The sequence below is a fragment of the Cryptomeria japonica genome, chromosome 11, assembly GCF_030272615.1.
Source record: "Cryptomeria japonica chromosome 11, Sugi_1.0, whole genome shotgun sequence".
Lineage (NCBI taxonomy): Eukaryota > Viridiplantae > Streptophyta > Pinopsida > Cupressales > Cupressaceae > Cryptomeria > Cryptomeria japonica.
Window position 1 is genome coordinate 155,655,217 of NC_081415.1, and position 26,605 is coordinate 155,681,821.

Consider the following 26,605-nt stretch of genomic DNA (forward strand, 5'->3'; position numbering starts at 1 on the left):
GGTGTGAAATGATGTTCTAAGCACTGTTCTTATGTCTCATTTTTATCACTTGATGTCTGATTTTCATTTCTACAGGTCTGATTATAGAAATCTGCTCAATCTTGCCACTGTTGTCCTTCAAAGATGAATGAAATATGTCCCCAACTCAAGTACAAGCCTCCAGAATTCACTGTGTCTCCAAGTTCAAATCATCTTTCACGCAAGGGAATTTGCTGTGAATGATGAATGCATTTGCCCTCAAATAATGATCAAACCTGGTTGAAATCACAGTCCATACAAGCACATCCGTAATATCGATTCTATGTTTGATCAAATGAAATAATGAAACATGATTTATAGTTGCTTGAAGGGGTGCGGTATCTCATCACAAGGCCGATTTGTGATTCAATCATTAAATGTTTTTGCAGTTAAAACAAGAGGCCGACTTGAATTCTAATTCAAATTTGAATTTGCTGTGAATGATGAATGCATTTGCCCTCAAATAATGATCAAACCTGGTTGAAATCACAGTCCATACAAGCACATCCGTAATATCGATTCTATGTTTGATCAAATGAAATAATGAAACATGATTTATAGTTGCTTGAAGGGGTGCGGTATCTCATCACAAGGCCGATTTGTGATTCAATCATTAAATGTTTTTGCAGTTAAAACAAGAGGCCGACTTGAATTCTAATTCAAATTTGAATTTGCTGTGAATGATGAATGCATTTGCCCTCAAATAATGATCAAACCTGGTTGAAATCACAGTCCATACAAGCACATCCGTAATATCGATTCTATGTTTGATCAAATGAAATAATGAAACATGATTTATAGTTGCTTGAAGGGGTGCGGTATCTCATCACAAGGCCGATTTGTGATTCAATCATTAAATGTTTTTGCAGTTAAAACAAGAGGCCGACTTGAATTCTAATTCAAATTTGAATTTGCTGTGAATGATGAATGCATTTGCCCTCAAATAATGATCAAACCTGGTTGAAATCACAGTCCATACAAGCACATCCGTAATATCGATTCTATGTTTGATCAAATGAAATAATGAAACATGATTTATAGTTGCTTGAAGGGGTGCGGTATCTCATCACAAGGCCGATTTGTGATTCAATCATTAAATGTTTTTGCAGTTAAAACAAGAGGCCGACTTGAATTCTAATTCAAATTTTAAATATATGTTTATCATTAGATGCGACGGGCCTTTGGAAATTGTAACGATTCGAATCCCAGCTCTTTAATACTACAATGTTGTCTTTTCAATGCCAAGAGGGGATAGAATCCTTATGTCGTACTTTTGCTTGAGGTAGGGATGAACTTGATATCTTAAGTCGCTGATTTCAATGAGGTAAGGATGGGCTGATGTCCTTAAGTTGCTGATCTCCATGAGGTAAGGACGGGCTGATATCCTTAAGTCCCTGATCTCCATGAGGTAAGGACGGGCTGATGTCCTTAAGTCACACATTTGGCTAGGCAAAGGACATAGCACAAGGCTTAGTCGGTGCTTTTGAACAGTCAAAGGAAGTGATCTGGCGGTGTTTGAAGTGGCATTATCAATGCCTTAGAAACATTTTCGCCTCCTTTCTTAGTGTGTGGGGTCAAAGCATTGTAGTGCGATTGTGGAAGGGTCCATGGCAATGAGGTAGAAAGGGTACCACAACAAGGAGAAGTGAGGGGATGTGGTAAGGAGAGGTGTGAGGGAGTAAGGTGGAAAGGATGTGCGGGTTCGATAAGAGCTGCAGGGGTAGACTTAAGGGGACTAAAAGGGTAGATGGGGTAGAAATGAAGGTGGATTATGACTGGATTGGGGTAATAGAAGGGTATGCTAAGGGAACTAAGGGAAGGAAAATGAAATGAGGGTTCGAGGGTGTAAGAAATTGTAGTTGGGAGGTATAAGATAGGTAGGAAGTGGGGGAATGGAAGAAAGGGTAGTAGATGAAAGGAAGGAAGGGATAGAAAAGAGAAGTTAGGAAATGGGAAGGTGAATGGAATAGTTAAGAGGTGATCAAGGAAGGAAGATGAAGGATGATGGAGGGATAAGGGATGGAAGATGGAGGATGGAGGAAGAAGGATGGGTGGAAGGTAAAGGTTATATGGTGAAATGGAAGGGAGGGATAGAAGGTGTAGGTGAGGTGGTGATAAAAAAAGGAGTGAGATGGAAATGGGAGTGATTGGGCTTGAGCATCCACTGACAGTGCTGGGAGGGGCAGGTCAAAGGCTTAGGAGGGCAAAGGAAGTGGTGGCAATGCCTTGGTTGCTGATCTAGGCAATCGTGGCAAATTAAGCATTTCATTCATTAAAGCAAGCAAAAGATGTAAATCATTCATTTCGTAAGCCTTGAAAACTGACTGACCTTTCTTAATCTAGAGAGAGAGACCTAACTTGATTAGCTCTTGACCAACTACACCTGTTTTGAATGAAAGGCTAATAGCTAACGACTCTAAAACTATCCTAGAGAACAAAAAAAGTGGGGGGGTCCCCATTTGCAATGGGGGCAATGTGTGAAAACGTCACAACACATAGGAGTCCCAAATTGTGTATGTACCAAATCTTGACCCAGGTCATTTTCTAAATGAACCAGTAAAAAAACCTTAATAGAAATGGAGATTGAGGAGCACTTTATTTCTAGTATCCTTTCTACAATTAAATCTAGATGAAATACCACAATTTTCTTTGAGACTTGGGTGGTTATTTATCAAGTTTCTTCTCATCCCATGATGCTTTTGGTGCCATGATCACATTGACCGATTTTTGGTCCTTTATGGACATTATATAAATCTTTTCACAAAAGCATCCTAATGGAGAACTGCCTTATTTAAAATACAAATTTCTATTATTCTTTGCAAACTAACTCCTTATGATTGCCATAGATATCCATCCCTTTATTATTCCTTGTGCAAATGCTTTTCTCCTTGGAAAATTGGAGCTCTTTTAGTGATAGAGGCCTGTGCTATACGGAGACATGTCTCCACCCCTCAAACCCTTGCCCCTGCCCCCACCAACTGTGAAATGCAGAAATGTACCTAAATGCTTCCCTAAATTTGGAGGGACAGTAGGAAACATACCTAGCCACCCTTGAGGAGGCTTGGGATGTCTTAAGACATCCCTTGACTCTCTTGGGGACAGCTATGCACCCCTTGTTCTAAAGCAATTTTGAATATTGTTTTGAAAAAAATTCATTTAGAACATTTAAAAAAAAGACACTTAAATATATCATGAAAGCACTATAACAGCAATTAATTTAATCATGACAGAATGACTACAAGAACTGTAGTATAACAGCAGTAAATATATCTGATATTATGATTGGTATTCATAGTTAATGATATAAGTTATATAGCAGTTAATATTATAGTTTCATTGTTCTGAAAAGCTTCAAACATCAAAATTCTTTTTATTTTATTTTTTATTTTTTATATTGGACAATGCTTTTGAGATTTGAACTTAAGACCTTCCATGGTATTAGCTTCAAACTTATATTTCTGTTCCCAAAACGTGTCCCCTGCTGTCCCTGTCCCGAAAGTGCTATGGAACATAGATAAAAACCGACTTTAATTCTGTTACATTTGATTCTACATTTTATCATTGATTAAAGTTGTGGCTGAGATGCCCACTAGCTCAAATATTTTAAATACGGATTTCTGTTAACAAGAAATACGAATTCGAAGTGTGTATTGCTATAATTGATTATTTAATTACCTCGAGTTTTTGAATGACATGTGAATGTAATTTTGTAATAATTTATGGTTATTTGTGGCTGGTTTGTGAGCTAAACTTGGACTTGGTGCTAGACTCGGCAAATTGAGAAAACCATGAAATATAGAGATTTTTAAAGATTTAAGACTTGTTTCAAGAACCCTTCAATAACCAGACTTTAAAGACAATAAATAAATCAAATAGAAACTAAATTGATCACATACCCAGCTATTCATCGATCACGAGCATAAAAACTGATTTTATTTGATGGAAACAACATTTTTATATATGTAAATATTGTCAAAAGTTTAAGGTGTACAAAACTCACGGAGTCATGAACTATGCTAGAAAGGAGCTTTTATCTCTTGGCTAACATTATTAGCTATATGTGGAGTCATGTGTATGTGTAATGTCCTTTTTATTTGGACAATGGAATATAATTAAATGATTAAATTATGTTGTTGAAAATAAGTAAACTTCATGACAACTAATTTTAATTATTTAATAAGGTCATAAAGTAATTAATTCCTAAGTTTTAACTTAACCTATTTTATGTCAATGGGAATTATAAGAGGGCCACTTTGTTATTTCCCAAGTTGAAGATTAAAATTAAAAAGAAAGGGAAATATGAAAAAGAGAGGGAATGTGTAAAAGAGAATTTGAAGAGTTTCTCCCTTGGGTTATAAAAGAGTGGTAAGAGACTCATTTGAGACACGTTGAGTTTATTCTTTTGTTTGATAGAAACCCTTGTGGTTGTAGAGTTGGATTTGATCCATCTCAGCTTCTTGAGGATGCAAACTTTTTTGGGAAGATCAGTTTTGGGGGTGAAAGATTCCTTGCTAGCTGGTGTTTAGTGGAGTTACTCTGACTTCACAACTAGATTCAATGTTTGAGGTTTGGATATTTTATGGAGTCTCTTTCATAGATAAAATTTGCAGAGGTTGGAGTTTATTTCTGTATTAAAAGATGAGTGCAGCTTGGTTGCTTGGTAATGTTATTTTCTTGAAGTTGGAAGTTCATCTAGTATTAGTTGATGTGGGGGAGGAAAATAAATAATATCTTTACATCGGTGAATAAAGGAAGTTAATGTTATTGATCTGAATAATTTATTTGGGCTTTTTTAATCATCGGGAGTAATAAGGATAAATAAGAAATCCTAGGGAGCTTTGATTTTTTAATCTTATTGGAATGGATATTATTATTTGTTTGCAGCTGCTTCCTTCTATCTATTTGGCATAAGCTTTAGGGAGTAGCATATATCATTGTGGGCTCAATTCTTCTTTATTAAAGAAATATTTAGTTATTTAATGGTCATTGAGGAATCTTTTGTTTTCTTAGTTAGTTTCTAATTTCAGTTTTGTTTACGATTGTGTCTTTTAGAAACATCATTTTGTAATCTCTTTAGATGTACTTTTCATGTTCATAGTTAATCAATGAATTACCAAAACATGGTATCGAAGTGGGTCTGAAGTCTTTTTTGCAAGTTTTTAATAAAAAATTGTTTTGCAAATTCTAAAAAATTTCAGAAGAAATTTTTAGTGATCAAAATCAAAGGTTCTTTTTTCTATGAAGGACTTTCGATCTATTTTTTCGAGGGTTTTTGCTTGATAAAATTGTGCGATTTTGTTTAGTTGATAAACACTTACAGATTTCTTCGATTAAGGTGGGGTTTCATACCTCTGCTGATCGTGTCAATTTTTTCACGTTTTTTTTGCAATGTGCAAGTTTTTCCTTCTCGTCGAGCTTTTAGGATGCGATTTTTTTGCGTTGGGTTGTCGCTTTCTTTGTTTGACGTGTCTTTTATCTGTGGATTTGGGGGACACAATTCTCATTATTTGTGCATGATGTATGTCGCGTTTTACTTTAGAGCTCCCGCTACGACGAACTGCATGATTCTCCCTGCGTGCGACTTGTTCTGTAGCGACGGATTCTCTGCCTTTTTTGTCTCAGACAATGTGTGCCCCGACGATCGTTTTTTCTCCTTTTGTGACTCGTTTTTTGCAAAATCGTGATGGACGTTTTGTCTTCATTCTTGCGTGGTGGGAATTTTCGCTTGCGACCTACATTTTTCTCTACCTTTGGGATTTGACAAGTTTTTTTGCAACCCACGATTGCTTGCAGCGACCCAAAACCATGGATTTTCAATCTGTGGCTAGGGTTTTTTGTGTGTTTTGTAACACGTGCTCAACAACATGGTGCCGTAGGGTTTCAACTGCCTTGGGGTTTGTGCCACCAAGTTTGATTGATTTTGACTTAAAAATCAGTGTTTCTTCTACCTCAAGTCTCGTGCCAATAGTTTGATAGTTTGTGACCATCTAAATTATCTATTTATTGCTGCAGTTCTAATACCTCATTTTTCGTGCCTTGGGAAGCGTGAAGGATGGCATCTTTCACAAACATAATGCTAGAGAGTAGTAAAAAAATCAACGATCAAAACTACAACATCTGGAAATAGCGTGTGGTTACAATATTTGAATATTGATGTCTTGAGGTCGTTTTGGGTACTCAATCTCGACCCTCATTAGCTAGAAAAGATCAAGACAATTATGATGAGCGCAATCGTGAAGCTTTCATGCTCCTTAAGCTATCCGTTATTGACGATCAACTGCCACAAGTCCCTTCCAAGAAGACAACTGCAGAGATTTGAACCCACTTGAAGGATCTCCATGAAACATTAGACAAGAGCAGAGCGGTCTTTTTGAAGAACATGCTCTTTTTGATCATGATGGATGAGAAGATGTCCCTACAGGAGCATTTGACGAAGATAAAGGACATCCATGATCAGCTGGACGCGATTGGTCACAAAATGGAGGAAGAAGATATGGTGGTCATAACTTTGAAAAGCCTACCAAAACCTTATGAACATTTTATTGAGACACTCAACATTACATCAACGAATGTTGACCTCAAGTTTCTTGATCTCTACAACAAGCTTCTGCAACAAGATAGATGGAAACAATAGTTTGGTAGCAGCACCAACATATCTTCCATTGAACATGCATTCATTGCCAAAGCCTCGGATAAGGCCAAGGGCAAAGGCAAGTCCTTGCAGCAAAAAGGCCAAGGAAAACCTCCACAGAATCCTAAGAACGATATTCAATGCAACTTTTGTCATAAGTATGGCCATATGAAGAAAAAGATTGCAAGAAATGAACGATATCTGAGCAATCCAACTAGGGAGGATCTCAACAGAAGGCCCATACTACCACACATTCTGACCAAAAAGAGTCTACCTTCTATGCGTTCATGGCGAAATGCCCATCCGATCATGTGAAATCATCTGCCTGGTACATTGACTCAGGTGCTTCTTTGAAAAATAATCGAATGATCTTGAATAATCCGATATATTTAATTACGGATATACAATCATATATAAAGCTATTATAAGACGGTGTTCAAAGAACAAACCGTTAATCTAAAGCTTCAACATGAAGCTAAAACATTTAAAATGCTAAATAAAGCTAAAAAACTAAACACTAAAAAGAAAACTATGCGTTCTTATAAAAGAAGTAATAGTTGCACTTAAAATACTAAATGAACTAAAAGGCTAAATAAGTTGACAATGAAGATGACGAAATAAAAAGATGAATGACTAACTAAATGACCATTAATAGAACCACTAAAAAGGTAACTAAAAGAATTAATTATTCTAATACCCTCCCTTAATGGTTATTGTATTAACTAAGTACCCAATAGAAGGTACTGCAAGTCTTTTGGTCACAAATGCAAGAACACTCTGTTGCTGCGGAGACCCTCCTAGGATCTGCAAAGTGTTAATGACCAAGAATAGCTGATTCCATCCGATTGATGTAACCCTCACACGTGAATTATAGAACTGTCAAATGCTAATTATAGAACTGCCACATGCGAATTACTGAACCTGAAACCATGATTTTGAGGAAAAATTGACAAACCCTCCAAAGAGCAACAAACATGATTTTGACAAAATAGCAATTTTTTTTGCATAAGACTATTGAGCACTATTTGCTCCAGCAACTCCAAAACAAACTGCAAGATACCACGGTTGCAGATGTTCGCCCTAGCAACTCCAAGTGCCACCCAAAACGGATTGCAATAAATTACGATTTTTGAGGAAAAAGCTGTCAAACCTTGAAAACTGGATTTCACAAATCATTGTTTTTTCGGAGAAAACAGCAAAAACCCAAAGATAGGAACACCCATCATAAATCCAGATGACCAAAATATCACTTGAACTTCACGAATTACTTGTGATTTTTGAGAACAAAATTGAAAAAAAATCAAAGGACAATTTTTCAAGAAAAAATCGTGTAAACCCTTCAATAATTTTTCACGAAAAAACTGTGAAAACCCATGAACAATTTTTAGGAAAAAATCATGAAAACCCTCAGACAGTTTTTCAAGAAAAAATTGTGAAAACCCATAGACAATTTTCAGGAAAAAATCGTCAAAACCTTGGGACCTGTAGGACAAGAGGCCTTGGCCAAATCAATCTAATCAAGGCAACGATATTCAAATATCGTCAACATGTGTTGTTTTCAGGTGTTGTAGTTGAGGCCGTTTAACTTCTAACTGTGTTCCAACATGATGTTGGTCAAAGATGCCATCACGGAAATCGAGGTTGAACGAGGTCAACCTTGTGAAGGCACGAAAAATGAGATAGAAGAATCTGATTATAAAATCAAAATATAATCAGCTACACAAAGAATCAAAAACCTTGGAATAGAACTCGAGGCACAAATCCCAATGCATGAACTTCGAGGTCTGCTGAAAACCCAAAAATTAATATTTCTTGCAAATTTAAAACCTGTAATTTTTTTGAAAAATAATAAAAAAGATAATGTTTCAAAAAAACAAACGATTTTTTTGTTAAAAAAACGTAAAAAGAAAAATAGGACTAAACCCTAGCCGTTGCAAGTTTGGAAAAAACTAGATTATAGAAACCCCAAGTCGCCGCTGCAGGGCTGTAAAACCTTAGAGCGTTGCAGGTGAACTCAGAAAAACACGGCCGAAGGTGTAAATCGTGAAATAAATCGCGTCAAAAATCGCAAAATACCTTCAAGAAATAAAAATCACGAGCCAACAGGAAAAATCACAGGAAATCGCTAAAAATTGCACCTAAAAAACGCGAAAATTGCGTCACACAGGTTGCGGATGACTTTATTAAAGCACCCGAAACAAAACACAAACCAAAAAAATGCGACCAAAAATTCCACAACTTTTTCAAAACCCTCGAACTAGACTTGCCAAACAAACTAATTCCGAAAGTTGATGTGAAAACAAACTACTGAACCCTCCCAAAATTTTGAGCCCTCCTGTGAGGGAGTTAGACCCAGACAAGCTCCTGCTCATCTTGAATGATCGGATTAATTAATTACGAATATACAACCATATATAAAGGAATTACAAGACGATGTTCTAAAAAGAATGAACTGTAAATCTAAAGCTTCAACATGAAGCTAAAACATTTAAAACGCTAAATAAAGCTAAAAGCTAAACACTAAAAAGCAAATTATGTATTCTTATAAAAGAAGCAATAGTTGCACTTAAAAGACTAAACAAACTACAAAGTTAAATAAGTCAAGAACTAAGATGATGGACTAAAAAGCTAAATGACTAACTAAATGGCCATTTATAAAACCACTAGAAAGGTAACTAACGAAAAGAATTAATTATTCTAATACCCTCCCTTAATGGTGATTTTATCAACTAAGTACCCAATAGAAGACACTGCAGGCCTTTTGATCACAAACACAATAACACTTTGCTGCTGTGGAGATCCTCTCAGGATCTACAAGTGTTAATGACTAGGAATAGCTGATTCCGTCCAATTGATGTAACCCTCACATGTGAATTATAGAATTGTTACACGTGAATTACTGAGCCTTAAACCATGATTTTGAGGAAAAATCGGCAAACCCTCCAAAGATCAACAAACATGATTTTGATAAAAACTGCAAAACCTTTTATAGAAGAGTATTGAGCGCTATTTGCTCTAGCAACTCCAAAACAGACTGCAAGATACCACGGTTGCAGATGTTCGCCCTAGCAACTCCAAGTGCGACCCAAAACAGATTGCAACAAAGCACGTTTTTTTAGTAAAAAACTGTCAAACCCTAAAAAATGGATTTCTATGGCCTAAGTGGGGGGCCAAGACCATTGGTGATCTTCGTGATGATGAACTTATTGAGGGTAGATCAGCCAAACACAAGAGCAAGCAGAATAACACAGTTAAATTTGCTCATGGCCAACATTCACAATGTCTATGAGCCCTAGATATATTCAGAGACTAAATGAATACTTGACTGGGAATAGGCTATGGAAGTTGAACACCATAGTCTTTTGAAGAACAACACTTGTGTCCTGTCTGCTCTTCCACTTGGGAAGAAACCCATTGGCTGCAAATGGGTGTATAAAGTCAAGTATAAGGCTGATGGAACTCTTGATAAGTACAAGGCTTGGTTGGTAGCCAAAGGGTTTTCACAGAAAGAGGGCATCGACTATGAGGTGACATTTGCTCCCGCAGCCAAAATGAGCACCATTTGGCTTGTCCTCCCTATGTTAGCCTAGTTTGGATGGAAAGTCCATCAAATGGACATCAAGAGTGCATTCCTCAATGGTGAGTTGTAGGTAGAGGTCTACATGACACAACCTCTTGGTTTCGATGTTGCCGGTAAAGAACACCAAGTGTGCAAACTGGTGAAAGCACTCTATGTTTTCAAACAGGGTCCTCGAGCATGGTACATAAAAATTGGTAAGTACTTAGTTGATCAAGGCTTTCAAAGGAGTCCTTTCGATCCCAATTTGTATGATAAGAATATTGGTGGTGATATCCTTCTTTTTGTCATCTATGTTGATGACCTGATCATCACTAGTAGTGCAACACATTTGATTGAGCACATCAAACAAAACTTGTGCCAATCCTTTGATATGACAGGCTTGGGACTTCTGCATTATTGTATCAGTGTAGAGGTTTGACAAACAAATGGCGACATTTTTATTTCTTAGTTGAAGTATGCCAAGAGTTTGCTGGATAAATTTTGGATGCAAGATTGTAAACCTGCATCTACACCTATTGAGAAAGGGTTGAAACTATCAGCCAAATCGAACTCACTTGTGGTGAATAAATTAGCGTTCGGACAACTAGTGGGCAGCCTCATCTATCTCACCGCCACTAGACCTGACCTCAGTTATGTTGTGAACTACATATCTCACTTCATGACAACCCCTAAAGCTGAACATTGGGTTGTGGCAAAGCGTGTGCTGAGATATGTGAAGTAAAGATCCTAGGTTCATTGGTTTTACAGACTCGGATTGGGCAAGTTTTTAATACAGATGCAAAAGCATATAGATTTCAAAGAATCGATGTTGTTCAATTAATCAAGGAGACAAAGCTCCTTTAAATAGAGTTACAAAGACAATGTTTCTAAAAGAAACAATCATTAACTAGAGGCGAAATTAGAAACAACTTAAATGACCATTAATAACACAAAGAGAAAGATATTATTCTAATACCCTCCTTTAATGGTCATCGTTCTAACTACCAAGAGAAATAACAGAGAAGGTTGCCTCCTTCTTCTCAGAACACGCTGCAACAGAAGACAAGAGCTTGCCACTAACTCTGCCACTTGAGATGAGTCTGCCACCAACCCTCCTAGAAACTGCAAAACTTCTGGAGATACCCAAAACAACACCAACTGTCCAACCTGATGTTGGAGAACTGTTCCTCCCTGTAACTAGAGACACACCATGAACAATTGTCACGATTTTGAGAAAAAAATCGGCAAACCCTCCAAACTATTGCAGATGAGCAAGATGCCCGAAAATAGACTGCAAACAAGAGACTAGTGCAAATGTTCGCATAGCAACTCCAGGTGCGACTAAAAACAAACTGCAACAAAGTACAATTTTTGAGGAAAAAATCATAAACCCTCCCATGATTTTTTTTATAGGGACAAAAAATATTTAAAAACCTAGAGACTTTTTTAAGGGGAAAAAATATTAAAACCCATCAGAATTTTTTTTCAAGTAAAAATATATTAAAAACCGCAACAAACATTGATGCCCATAAGCCATCTTCACGCTTTTCGAGGCATGAAAAACGAGGTACTGAGAAGATGCTAAGTGCACAAAACTTGAGGTATGAGGTTCAATGCCTTGAGACAAGTCTAGGCACAAATTCCAATGTAGAAAATATACAAGTACAGACTTCAAAAAACAGATGAAGTACGATTGACATAGATTTCAAGAAAATTTTATGGCCGACCCAAAAAGTCGGAAGACAACCCAGAAATCCTTGCGAAAAACCCAAAAAGAATCTGAAATCAGAATTGAAATCCACTGGCACGAAATTCGAGGCATAGAAAACGATGCACCCACAAAATTTTGAAAACAACCCAATTGAGCTCTCGAAAAACCCACCAAGAATCTGCACTCGGAAAAAAAATTCGACTTGATCGGAAGGGTAAAAACCCTAATCGAAAATGCAGATTTCCGTCCAAAAATGGCAGAAAAAAAATTTGCAAGTGGAAAAAATCGCATCACGCGCAGAGGATTAATGGCGTCGCGGGACGAAGGTCTGGTTAAAAAGAAATCCGCCACAGAAAACACGAAGAACAGTAGAAAAAACTGCCTAAAAGAAAACCCTTTAGAAAAAAAAATTTGAATTTCAAATTCTGAAAAAATCACAGGCCCTAGATTTGTTTTTTCAATGATGAAAAATTTGATTCGAAAATTTTTAGAAAAAACAAAATTTCTCTTTCTGCTCTGATACCATAATACAGATGCAAAATCATATGGATTTCAAAGAATCGATGTTGTTCAATTAATCAAGGAGACAAAGCTCCTTTAAATAGAGTTACAAAGACGATGTTTCTAAAAGAAACAATTGTTAACTAGAGGTGAAATTAGAAACAACTTAAATGACCATTAATAACACAGAGAGAAATATATTATTCCAATAGTTTTGTTAATGACAAAAAGTCTACTTCTGGGTATGTCTTCAGTTTGGGCACAAGTGCAGTCACATGGACTAGCAAGAAGCAGCACACTGTAGCTCTTTCTTTGACTGAAGCAAAATATCGAGGAACTATTAAGGCAACTTGTGAGGTAGTTTGGCTTCGAAGGATGCTTTCTGACATGCAAATGTCTCAAGCAGGTCCTTCTCCCTTGTATTGTGACAATCAATGGGTGCTGAAACTTGCCAAAAATTCAGTCTTCCATGAGTGGACCAAACATGTTGAGCTTCATTGTCATTTCATCTGCAAGTTTGTCGAAGATGGATCAATGATGTTGCAGTATGTTCCAACTAAGGACCAGACTACAGATATCCTCACCAAGTCTTTGAGCCCGGAGAAGTTTGTAAAATTTCGGGGACAACTTGGTGTAGTTGATAGGATGACCATTAAGGGAGGGTATTAAAGTAATATTTAGTTATTTAATTGTCATTTAGGAATCTTTTGTTTTCCTAGTTAGTTTCTAATTTCAGTTCTGTTTACGATTTTTTTTTTAGAAACATCATTTTGTATTCTCTTTATATGTACATTTCATGTTCATAGTTAATCAACCAATTACCAAAACATTCTTCTTTGGATGTGATCATTCATTCATGGCGTGAGACCTTTAATATGGGCATTTGAGTTTACTGAGTTTGGAATGTCTTGCTTTCTTGGTTGAGACGTGGGAATAATGAGCACATGGCCTTCTATTGCAGGGTCACAATAAACCAGGTTTGGCGTGAAAGGTTGATATTCTTTAAGTGCTAGCAGCCTGGCTACAAGCATTAAAACTTCTTAGTTCTTAATATATGGGCTTAGGAATTATTACTTTGAGCCGCTTCTTTTATTTTGGCACTAATATTCAAGATGTAGTTTATATATTTGGCTCGAGTCTTCTTTTGGTGATTGTGACTTATGTTTTTTATATTTTCCTTTGAAACCGTGAATCATTCCACCTGTGGTTGTTATTAGAAGAGTATTATTAGTAATTACCATATGAAGATGAGTGTACACTCAAGCTTGGCATCCATGCTGCCCGGCACCATTTTTTATCTCTGTGTGAAGATTATAGTAGTGGATGAGTGAAGGTAAAAATTGACGAATTCCTCATCGCATTTGAGGTTTATTGTCACTGCTGGGCATAAGGTTGACTAAGCATATTATCCTTCCTAGGTGTAGATACACGTCCAGCTGCTATCTCCAGATACATGTCCAGCTGTTTTATTTCTGTGGTGTGAGAAACCTTTTCTGGGGGTCCTAGACTTATTCCTAGTTCATGGTTTTATCTCTGATCATTTCCTTCATGCAAGATTCTTTATGGTATTGGCGTGATCTTTTACTGAACATAGAACCTGGAGTATTAGCACAGAAATTGTACAAAGATACTATTCACTGCAGTGTATTCTTCTGGTATGGATGTGGTCATCTCACTTCCATGCAAGGACTTTTATTACTGTGGGTCTTTCCTTGAATGACCTCTTATGGTCTATTGTAAGATGAATGCTAGCACCTTGGAAACACAAGGTATTAATGCCTGAATGTTTCATGTGTGTGTGTGTGTGTATTGAAGTCTGCAATACAAATTCTGAGCAAGTTTGCTTTTGCTGCAAGAGGTTAGATCTCAAACTGGTTTTCTGAAGTGTTTATCAGGTTATGATCTCTGCTGTTTTAAATATTATTGTTCATTATATCTACATTGGAAATCATTACTATGTTACCTGATAAATATACCAAACAAGTCAAATCTTTACAGCAGAATCTGAATATATGTTAAGTGGGAAATTTTGGGGTATTCTTGTAAGGGAATTTTACAGCATGTATCTCAAACAAGTTTGCAAATGTTACTACAACCTTTGGAGCAATACTTAGAATATTGTTTGACTTAGCAAACTAGAAGTATAAATGTAATTTAATTACTAAGAATTTAATTGGGAAAAAACTTGAAAAAATTAAAAAATGTTGCTCCCAAAAAGATTTTCTTGTTTCTAAATCTAGAGCAGGGATTTGGAAGTTTAGCAAGTTCGGTAGACTTGATGAGTTTGACTAGACTTGTCGGATACTCAAGTCATGATTCCTTGGGTGTTGTTTCAACCTGATTGCCTTGAAATTTGTTGAGTTTGAGCAAGTCTTGGTGACTCTTGTAACACTTGAACATACAAATATGGTAGAAATAACACTTTTGGCCTCCACTTCCAATGAAATTGGGTTTAAACAATGCTAGCTTCAATAAGTGTGACAAATATTTATCTATCTCATGGAATGCACATTGCAATTTTCACCCATACTCTAGTTTTGGTGTAGAAAGCCTCTTGGTGTTGTTACCTCCAAGAAACAAGTAGCTAGTGTTTACAAAAGTAAATGTTGAATCATATTGTTGTAATGTATTTATTCCTAACTTTCAACAAAATTTTAATGGTGGGGTTAAATGTTAATTGAATGACTATAAACCACATAGATGGGTTAGAGTCAGATTCAAATGAAAATCTAATTTCATACATGAAAAATTTCCACTTTATGGATTCTACAAAAAACATAAGAAAAAAGGTGAACAAAAACTCTCTTAAGTTTTGTTGCCACTCAAAATCTAGTATATTACACAACTTTGTTTGATTGGTCTATTTGATCTTTAGTAGGGCCAATTGACACTTTTAATTCACATTTCTTCAGTGTAATGCCCTAGGCCACTTGGGGCAAATGATGGAACAACTTTGATTTTGAAATGATGACAACAATGCTAATATGCAACAACAACATACCATAGTTGCACAACAATGTGCACACAAGCATCGTGTGAGACACGGCAATACAAGGGAACTTAAGATACAAACATCCTCAATATTGCTACAAGCAAGGTGGCACTAATGGAAGACTTACCAATTATGGGACGAAATTGCTATGATGAACTTACAAGAGGGGGAGACTACACCCAAATGATGATTAAGTACAATCCATGATTGCATTCTTTTACAACACGACACAAGGTAGGATGAGAGAATCATTCACCTCAAATCCACCCCAATATGCACTTAACAACTCCCACGGAAATCCAAATAAATGGTAGAATGACTAGGAGCTAACACCAATTGATTAGACAACAAAACTGTCAATTTGTAGAACAAGGAGGATGTGGTTACATTCACCTTCAATGCACTGAACAATGACCTTAGACAATGTATAAACACAAGGGCCAACTTACACAAGAGCTTCCTTGACTAGGAGTTGCAAACCCTTCACTAATCGAAATAACAAATTGGTCACTTCTAGGAAACGACATGCTCTCCAAGGCAAGGAGATGCCACAAAAGTTGAAGTTTGACACATCAATGAAATGACATGGGAAGACTCTTGAGGTTTAGTGGGACAACTTTCATATACAAGATCTTCCTTAGAAATGATTAGAAGACCCTTCAAATGACAAACAAAGGTAAATGGAGAACTTGAGGACACTAGTGTCTAGATGGGACATTAGCACTACTACTTAGATGTTCTACATTGGCATGGGAGTGCTAGTCTAACATTGGAGTCCAATTCTAGCACTAAAGTCTTTGCCATGCGCTGTAGTCCCAAGCTACCCCTAGTGTATTGACCATTGAGAAAAGCCAAGCTAGGGTTTGGTCCCCAAGACATGCCAAACACCTTGGAACTACCTAGGAAAGCACATGACAAACTTTGAACTTTGAAATGACAAAAACAAATGGGGTTAAAATTGAGATTCTATCTCTTGGGCACAAGACACCAATGTTGTGTGTAGGAGAAGGTTTATAAGGTTTTCTGACCTTTCCAAGACTTTACCACGATGCCCTAAGCAAGAAGGGCAAGAAAAACATGGTTTCCACAATTTTCGACCATTGCAAGATAGTAAAAGGGATTCCTAAAGCATCTTGAGGCTAGCTGATTGCCTCACAATGGACCTCAATGAATTCACTAACCACTTAGAACTTACAACGCGACCCAATCCATTTTCTAAACACTAAGTTCTTTTCAAAGCCTAAATTAAGATGCCTAAGTTCATTGTTAAACCAAACATGCAAGCATGGAAAACATACAATGGGCATGCATGCTTGACTGCAACAACAAGGCACATAAACAAACCACAATATTGTCACCACTTTGGTGACACATTACAATCTGTCCTTGAATGGGAGGTCCAATGATTACTTTTACTATATAAACAATAAGGACTCAAATGCCCTTTCAACATCATTTACATCATATGTACAACAGTACAAGGAAATAAAAGAATGATAATCATGATAACCTTTGCTGACTTGAAGCCATCTGCAATTCCATTCACGATCCTCCTATCTCTAACGGTGGTTGCCATGCTATCTAGCCTTGTGGAATCAAAAGATCCACTCCCACCATGCTAGGATGCCTAAACACACACACACATGGGGGTCAGATTACACTCAGATCAAACATGAAGTAAACACATGGCATACATAGCATACAAGGTCAATCAATGGCATCGTGAGAAGGAGGTGCAAGGTCACATAGGCACAACTCAAATCACAAGAGGACTAGATCCTAGAGTGAGGGTACAAAGTGTCATCGGAATTAACTTAAGACTCAACCAAGTGGAATCGAGTACACCTCTCTCAAGAGATGAGGTTTCTCAACCATATAAGTCTTGGCGCTCCCATAGTGGGCATGTCTTCTACACTGATCTTGAGTCTATAAGAGCATTCCAGGGCATGATGGGGCATCTTTATCTTGGTTCATTTTATTTCTGTGTGTTTAATTAGGTATCAATTAATAAAGAGACTTCTGCACAAGATATCTTGGTAGCCTCTTTGTGGCTTGACAAACATCAGAAGCAACTCCCATACTTCTCTCTAACACCTATGTCCTAGGCTATTCACATTCGTCCAAAATTTTCAACATTATCTTAAATTGCCTTAAACAAAAACTCATAAAGGAGACCTCTAATCTCTCATTCCAAATCATCTGAAATCATATAAAAAAATCCCAAATTTTCAATCTATTTTTCAAGCTAAAAACCAGAAATTTTCCAAAAACTCCATCAATGAGACCTTCAATTTTCAAATTTCAAAAAGATTCCAAAAAAGTAAAAGCTCCCTTCAGCTTCAAATAGGCACAACACTCATTTCCAGTCATCAGTTTTGTTTTTCAGGTATTTTTAAAAAGATGGGCATTATGAGGGCACAAAAAATTGGGAAAGATTGAAAATTTCATATAACATTTAATTTCTTCTCAAATTTCATAATTTGAAATGCATTGGGAATGTCTTATCATTATGCTTTCTTAATGGTAAGCATGGCATTCAAAGTCAAAAGCATAATTAAAGGAGGAGGAATGAGCAACTTACCTCAATTTCGTTGCCACACAAAATCACACAAATCTTGGAAAACACAAGGAGAGAGGAAGAATCTAAGCACACAAGCAATCCTCTTTTTATTCCTATCTGTGCCAAAACATTTCTCATTCCTTTCCATTCCGTTCACAAATGCACCCACAATTCAAATTTTCAAAATGGCAAGGAGAGGGTTTTTGAGAGCCAACTTTCTCCAAAATCAACAATTGCCAAAATTGGCCAAGTACCGAACCCCATTTCATTTTTCAACTGTTTTATAATTTAAAATCCACAATTTCATTATTTCACATTTAAATAACGAATAAATCACATATACTTGCAACTAATAAAATGTTTTTATAGAGAAACATGAAATTTAGGAAATCTATAAATTAGGAATTAACTGATACTGATGACATATAGGGATTCTGAAATCACTCCTAACTAGGTTTGGCAACAAGGGACAGCCTAATGTGACAACTGTATAGCCAGGTACCTGTAACCAATTAACACACATGTCAAGGGTACATACCCAATGTATATATAGCCGAAGCACAACATAATCTCCCAATGGTGTACAATAACATAAAGCGTAAAAGTAAACATCCATGCATCCATATATATAAATAAATCATTGAAATAGAAAGGCATAATCCATCAAGTTTAGCTAAAAGCAAAAGCAGGAGCATTACACACTCACCAGGGTACAGTATAATAAAGAGCGTAAATCAATACATCAAAACATCATGTAAGCATGATAACATTCATTTAAAACATGAAATATAATATGCATATCGATGAACTAAGTCATAATGATAATCTAGGTATTTAAGCATCACAGTGGCATATAGTATACCAACCACTGAGATGTTGAGGAACTGCATCTCAAAACATGTGGGTGGTCTAGACGTGCAAATTACAGAAAGAACAGGAGCCATAAACAAGGGTAATTAGGAGAACAAAGAAACTAAACATCAATACACACTCAAAGCAACAAGCACAACTGAAACCTATGCATCCCCCGACACATAGTCGGAAACAATATCGAGAGCCAAACATCTCAAGGCTGCAAATGTGTTGGCATTGCATTTAGTCTACCTGACACATTATGAGAAGAAATCCCCCTTGATGGGAAAGAGGAAGTGTTTCATCTGTTGCATGTTACAAGATTTCCTGTCCTTGGTTGAGTGCAGAATGATACAACTACTATGTGTGAGATCATTTGACATGCCATCTTTTTTGTTGGGTCATATGTCTAGAAATTTGAATATGGTTTTAATGTACAAAAATGACATGTCTTCTGCAATGCCAGAACACTTTATCTTCAGAGAAGCAAGTTGATATAATGTAGCCTAGTGCTGAAGCATGATTAGGAGGAAAATGGTACTTGGATTGCATTCACTCATTTCGTTATTACTGTCATGAGACCACAAGGTTGGCCTCATCATGATATAACCACCACTAAACCACAGATTCTGTGATTCTATAACACCATTGCATTCTTCGTGAAAACATGTTCAAAATGTAAACAGTAACAAGCTGGATTTTGACTCTCTAGGCAATATTATGATCTTTGTTAAGTATTAGGTCTTTAATAAGGTGTTGCTGCAGCAAGATAATTGCATGATCTCCAACACAAGTGTTACAATATGATTTCAAACATGTTCATATTTTGCAGAATGAAACAATTTGGTTTCTGACATTGTGTTGCCATCATGATACCATTAAAATGATCTTGAACATGGTGGATCAATATTTTCAGATCAACTTGGCAACATATTTAGCATTATTCTCTGTTAACCATCTACTTTTAGAATGACAAATCTAGCTTACTTTTAGATACCAAATTGCATGTGATTCTCTTTTTGTTTTCAATACTCCAACTTCTGTTATTGTAAAATTAATTGAATTATGCTCTAGGATACTTTTAATGGGAGATTTTCTTCTTCAGCTTTCTGAAATTTTACTTTGTGCCATGATATATACCGTTTCTTATGAATTTTGTCTCATCTTTGAATTGCATCTGGACAGGATGTTTTTGCTACAGAAAGAAGGAAGGCAAAGATGCTGAATTTTTCCATAGCATATGGAAAGACAGCAGTAGGACTGTCCAAGGACTGGAAGGTAGTTTTTGAAAAGTTCACATCTGAAGTTCTGTTTTTTTAGCCGTTTGGTTTCCAGGGAGATCTATGCTACATGTACTTGGTGTAACTATCAGTTTTAGTTTCTATTTATTTGTCTATTTATGTTAATTTCAATAATGAGTTCCATGAAGTTCTGGCAATGTCAATAAAAAAGGAATTGCCGCTCTGATGCTGCTGGAGGATAATGCTGGTAGAAAAACAATTCTTTTGGACTTCTATTAGTATTAGATATCTAATGGACACACTTTTGGGTAGGGAACACAAGAGAATGGAATGGGCGTTCTGGACAAACGCTGTTGGAATATGTCAGAACCAATTGTTAGTTTATTCATGATCCAGGACTCTGCCAAGGATTTGGTCATGACAATGTATCTCTTCTATATATGACCTATCGCGAGAGAGATTTATTCTACTATATGAACTCTCATATAACTGAATAGTTGAAGTATGCATAGCAAATTTGCCCATACATTTCTTTGTAGAACAGACATACAAAGTCCAGCATATTCAGTTAGCTTTGAACCAAACATAGAAACTACATCCTTTTTCATGCTTTCAACATTAAGCACAACAACACTTAATGACTTCCATAAGTGCTTATGTGCTTAATGTCCTACGACAGAACCACTAGAATGATAAAGGCATGGAGTTTCTGTGGTGATCCAAAAACAAATGAAACTGGCGGTGTTTGTATAGTTGTTTGAATGCTTGAGTATGCTGGAGTTTCTATGTGTAGTTTCAAAATAAAAGGGAAAAGCTTCCGTTAATGGTTGAAATAATTAATTATACCAGAGCTTGTATGTTTGGTACAAAAATCACTTGAATATAGTATTTTTGAAGGACAGTTAGGGGTGATGAGTTTGTTAGAGTTTCAAACACGTGATATTAATTGTTCAAGGGAGAGATATACAAATGGATATTAAGGGAAACATTTCTGCCGATTGGTTTGGAGATGCTCATGCACCAATGTAGTACATGCTTGTTTTGTTTATTACTTGTCTACTAACTGATTTGGGTATGATCTTCTACTAGCCAAACCCTTATTTGTTTTTCGCTCTTTTTGTAATACTAACAAAGATTATTTGTTTCATTGTATCTTATTTGGCATATAGGTGTCAGGGAAAGTGGGAGATATGTAACATGGGAACTAAGCCATGAATCCTTTCTGGTTTCATGCATTGAAATCCACAATACTTTGTTAAACAACAACAATTAACAAAATTTCCAAGTAAATTTATGCTAATATTACAAACTATTTAATTTGAATCAGAAGACAAGGATTATTTACAAGCTTTGCAAGCTCAAAGGAAGGCTCAAATGCAGGCATTACTTAAAAGTATGAAAGAATCAATGCTACAACCAAATAAGACATCTGAATCCTACATCCTCCTCACCACCGCAAGCAAAAGAATTCTACTTATGTTACATGGATTGCAGAGACAGGGGATTGCAGGATAGGTTTTTGTTCCATCAAAAATTTTCCCCAAATTTAGGAAACATGAATGGTAAACGTTTTTTGTAAATAGTTACTTAAATTTTTAATATAATTTTAAGATATGAAAACCCTAAAATCACTTATCATAATTTTAGTGAAGAAATTTAAGCTATGGTAATCAACATAATTTGTGAGGATGAAAGATCCAATATGCTAGCTCATAACTAATTTCTACTGATAGGATATGTTTTACTTAGAGTTAAAATCAATGATATAGAAGCCTTCAAGCTACTAGTCTAAATTCACTCAAATTTATATAGTAGAAACCAGAAAGGAAGAAGGAACTTCAAGAGATGAAAAAGAACTGTATAGAAAATCAATGAATGCTCCTATCTAGAGGCAGTGAGCTCAAAATGGCAATCCTACATAGGTTGGAAATGGTAAGGCCTAATGATGCAAATACATGTAGACATGTAAAGACAAGTTCCTTAATGGAGTTGAGGGGAATTGAAGCTGGAGATGAAAGCTTTCTCGAAGTTGTACCACAGTACAAAGTAGAAGACAAAGCAACAACTCAACATGGCTAACACAAAAGGGCCAATATAATATTTGATAATGTCCATAGGAGAGTCTTTTCGAAAAGGGCCATTTTTAGATAACCATAGTGGAGGAACAAGGGTGCTGTCATTGATGGCCAACAATCATCTAGCAGGGAGGATGTTCTTAATGTCTGCTTGGGTTTTGATCAAGGGGAATTATCTAGTCCTCTATTGTGAGAAGCATCTGATCTTTTGCATATGGTATGTGAATAGGAGGTCTAGGAACCTAGAAGGCAGCTTGTGTGGAGGACTCTATTTCGTTGAACTATCTCTATTTGCATTTGGAACTGTAATAGAAAAAGGGCACTTGACACCTCAATTGAGTGGAATAGAAGAGAAAGGTAGTGATCAATATTGTAGTGCTAGTATACCCATATAAAGATCATTGTTTAAACTAACAAGCCCTCAATTGTACAGACTAATCATCTCTTGCTGGCTTAAGAGATAAAGGTGGTTAGAAATGAAAGGAAGAAAATATTGTTGCCTGCTGATGATCATAGTAGTGTTGTGACGTTTTCACACATCACCCCATTGCAAATGGGGACCCCCACTTTTCGCTTTCTGGGATTAGTCTTCTTAGCTTAGTTATAGGTTAGTGTTGAGTCTTTCGCTATGAACCTTTGTCTTGAAAAGGTATAGTGGGTCAAGAGGTTAGAAGTTGATCAAGTTTGTCTCTTTAAGATGAACCGAGGTTCGACACTTCCTTTGCGTAGTCAAGGTTTTATCACTCCCACTTCTCCCAACACTGCTCGTGGGTGCTCAGGCCCGATCGCTCTCATCTCCATCCCTACCCTTGCCATTCTCATTTTGCCTTTCCATTTCCTTCCATCACCTCCCTACTTTCACCCATATCTTCACCTACCTTTGCCCCCCGCATCCTAACTATTCCCATTTCCCACCTTTATCTCTAATTACCATTTCTCTACCCTTTCGCGCCCCCATCCCTTAACCTCCTTCACATTCCAACCTAATACTACCCTTCCATTTCTCCTATCCTATCCATATCCTCACCCACATCCCTTAATTCTTACTTCCTTTATTTCCCTAAGCTTACCTCTACCACACACCTATTAATCTATCCTTTCCACCCTACCATCTACCCTCATCCTAGCCTACCCCTATCCTATCCCTATCCCAACCCCCTCCATCTCACACCCCCTTACCCTTCTACTTTCCTTAGCCTACACCTCCCTTTACCTACACCTTACTTCCCTTAGCCTACCCTTTCCCTTACCTACCACTTTACCCCTACCCCTATCCTATCCTATCCTATCCTATCCCACCTTCCTTCCCCTAGCCTAAACCCCATCCCATTATAACCTACACCTCTCTACCCTTTCATTACCCCCTTATACCTCCCATTACATTTTACTCCCTAACCTTCCCTAACTCGATCCACTACCACTTATACCTCCTAACCCCACGTATCTCCTACTTCCATCATTTATATCCCTTATGTCCCCCTTTCCTCACACATCCCATTCCCCCCTCTTTCTCCACGTAGAAATTACCCTTAACATTTCCTACCACTCCCCCCCCTCATATTTCTCTCCACCGTACCATATCATCCTTTTGGGCCCCACACACTAAAAAATGGAGAATCAAATAAGTTTTTTAAGGACCTTCCTTGCTGGGACCCACCGAGCTTTAGCTTGGGGATTTTAAGTGTTTTTAATTACCATGCCACATATTGCTTGGGCCCCACAAAATCTGAAATGGATTTTAAAAGCTTGTTTTAAGGCATAGTATTTCCTTTGACTTCCTTTACCACCGTAGCCTTGATTGGGCCCCACCAAACTTAATTTTGGGAAAGAGAAAAAAGTTTTTAAGGCATATTTAAAAAGAAAAGAGGCACCTCATCATTTTATTTGGCTCCTAATATTCCCAACACATGCCACGATGAAACACAATGTAAGGTGTGGCACTAGGAAATAAACAAGCTGGCCTTTGAAGGGAAAGATGTGTCACATGAACAAAACCATTTGGGGGATTTAAATTCAAAATCAGATCATAAGGAGAGCATAAGTAAATGACAAGGCAAAAATACGAATTCATATTTGAATTGAGGTAATCAGATTTTAAGGAGAACTCAAGAGGTGCAGATTTAAGCGAATAATCTGACAGACATGGATTTCAATCTACTTCGGATTCTGGAAACAAGTATATGCAGTCCTGACATGAATTCAAGCAGAGATTGATGCAATCTAGTGAAGGAGATCAAACTTAAGCCAAATCAGAGAAGAAGGGAAATAATTCTTGAAGACAAACAAGCTGTTCATATTAAACTCTAGGTGTTTTCCTCCCTAATTTTGTGCAGGTCCAGATCTGATATGTCATTGATAGGACTAAAAATGCAATTGCAGATTTGAATTGTTATGTGCAGAGCCCATTGATGCTATTTCCAGATATTGAATAATTTCATGAAGTGAATCCCGTGAATTGTCTCACATTTACTTAACTGGGTGTTTGTTCACAATTTTGATCTAAGTGTTTTCTTGGTCTTTCAGGTTTGATGGAAAGATGAGCATTCAAGGAAGCATAGAAGACCAGTCACGAAGGAGAAAGTGAAGGAAATTGAAGATTTTTGCCTTAGTTCGATGAAGTTCTTTTACTCCTAGGCTTTGATTGGTATGAGATTGACCTATTTACCCTTAGAAAATGCCTAGTGATCAAGTTTGGACTTGAAAGTTTGATGAGATGAAGAGAAATTTGTGCTAAAAGGCCAAATTCGTTCCTAACCCTTCCAAAGGTACAGGAGTGAATTCCTTAAAGAGTCTCTCTTTCGCCTTCAAATCAAGATAAACTCCTGTTCCAAACCCTTGACTAGGGCGAAATTGATCTAGAAGTGCCCTTTAAGATTGAATTTGAACGAATTTTGGTCATAAGCAATGAAAATTTGGATGCAAACACCAAATTCGCTCCCGACCCTTCCAAAGGTACAAGAGCGAGCGTCTTGAGAGAGAGATCATTGCCCTCATTTGGATAGGAAACTTCGTTTTAAGGTCTTGTTTGATGAGAGAGTCATTCATTTTTTTTTCTTAGAGATGCATATCTATGAAATTTGGACATGAAGCTTGAGTAAAATTGGAGAATATGAGCTAGAATATCCAATTCGTTCTTGTCCCTTTCAAAGGTATAGGAGCGAATTTTCTTAAAGCACCTATTTGCTCCTTGTTTGGGTCAAAATCTTTGTTCCTATGGAGTGATTGAGGGAGGATTGATGTATACATGCCTTGAGGATGAATTGAAAACAAGATTGAATGACAAAAAGTTAAGAATTTGAGCTAAAGAGCTAAATTCGCCCCTGACCCTTCCAAGGGTACAAGATCGAATTTTCTTGAAACACCTTCTTGCTCTTAACTTGGATCCAAACTCATGCTTCTAGGCCTTGACTGGAGGGTAATTGATTTGCACATGCCCTTGAAGTGAATTGCAAGTGATCAAAAGTGAAGAATTTGTGCAAACATGGCAAATTCGCTCCTGACCCTCCCAAAGGTACAGGAGCGAATTTACTGAGGGGCTCATGTACCTTCCAAGGGTACTCAAGTGAACTTGTTAAGGATTGTGCTTTGAGCCCAAATTTGAATAAGGAAATCCCCAAGATGCTTCTCTAGCATGGTGCAAGACTATAGCAACGTGAGAAAGATGAGAGAATGAGTATTTGAGCGACATCCAAGCCTAAAGCTCCTATTTCGCTCCTAACCCTTCCAAAGGTACAAGAGCGAAATCCTTTAAAGGATCTAATTCTTCACCAAAGACATTGAATGGATCCCGCTTGGAGTAGATTTGAGGGCAAATTAGTATGATCTTGATGAAAGAAGGATTGGAAAAGACAAGCATAAGTTATGAGAAAAGAAGCATGAATTAAGCCTAAAGGAGGAAATTCGCTCCTGACCCTTCCAAAGGTACAAGAGCGAACTTCTTCAAGAGACCTTGTACCTTGCTTTGGCCCTTGAACGCCCCCATTCCTAAGCAATTTCGGAGGCCAATGACTTGATGTTGATGGAGGATAAAGCTTTGAGCAAGTTGAAGGAAGAATTGAGCAAAAAAAGCCAAATTCGCTCCTGACCCTTCCAAAGGTACATGAGCGAATTTCTCCAAACCACAGGAATAGCTGCTAAGTTAGATGAATTCTTCTTCCCAAGCTCCTTTCTAGGGTTAAAATGACTTATCTAAGTCTCAAGGGAACACAATTATGAAGTCTAAAGCATTGGAGAATGAATGATGATGAGGGAATTAAGTGAAATTGCCTAGTTCGCTCCTGACCCTTCCAAAGGTACAGGAGCGACTTTGTGCTGAAGCCATGTACCTTCCAAAGGTACCAAAGCGAATTGTGTTGAGGGAGGGTACCTTGCATTAAATCATAAGAGAAATGTCTTGAAAGTCTCTTTAGGGGTGATTTGGACCTTGCAACTTCATAAGTTTCCTGTGAACCTTGATCAATTTGTC

The 26,605-nt window shown here is 37.1% G+C and overlaps 1 protein-coding gene across 3 annotated transcripts in view; it reads left to right on the forward strand.

Annotated features, from left to right (window-relative positions):
• LOC131066095 (DNA polymerase I B, chloroplastic/mitochondrial) overlaps window positions 1-26,605 on the forward strand; it is a 153,233-nt gene that overhangs the window by 91,943 nt on the left and 34,685 nt on the right. For all 3 annotated transcript variants that reach the window (XM_058000805.2, XM_058000803.2, XM_058000804.2), the window contains one exon: window positions 20,010-20,102. In XM_058000805.2, the coding sequence (XP_057856788.2) occupies window positions 20,010-20,102 (93 nt within the window). The remainder of the gene's footprint in view (window positions 1-20,009; window positions 20,103-26,605) is intronic.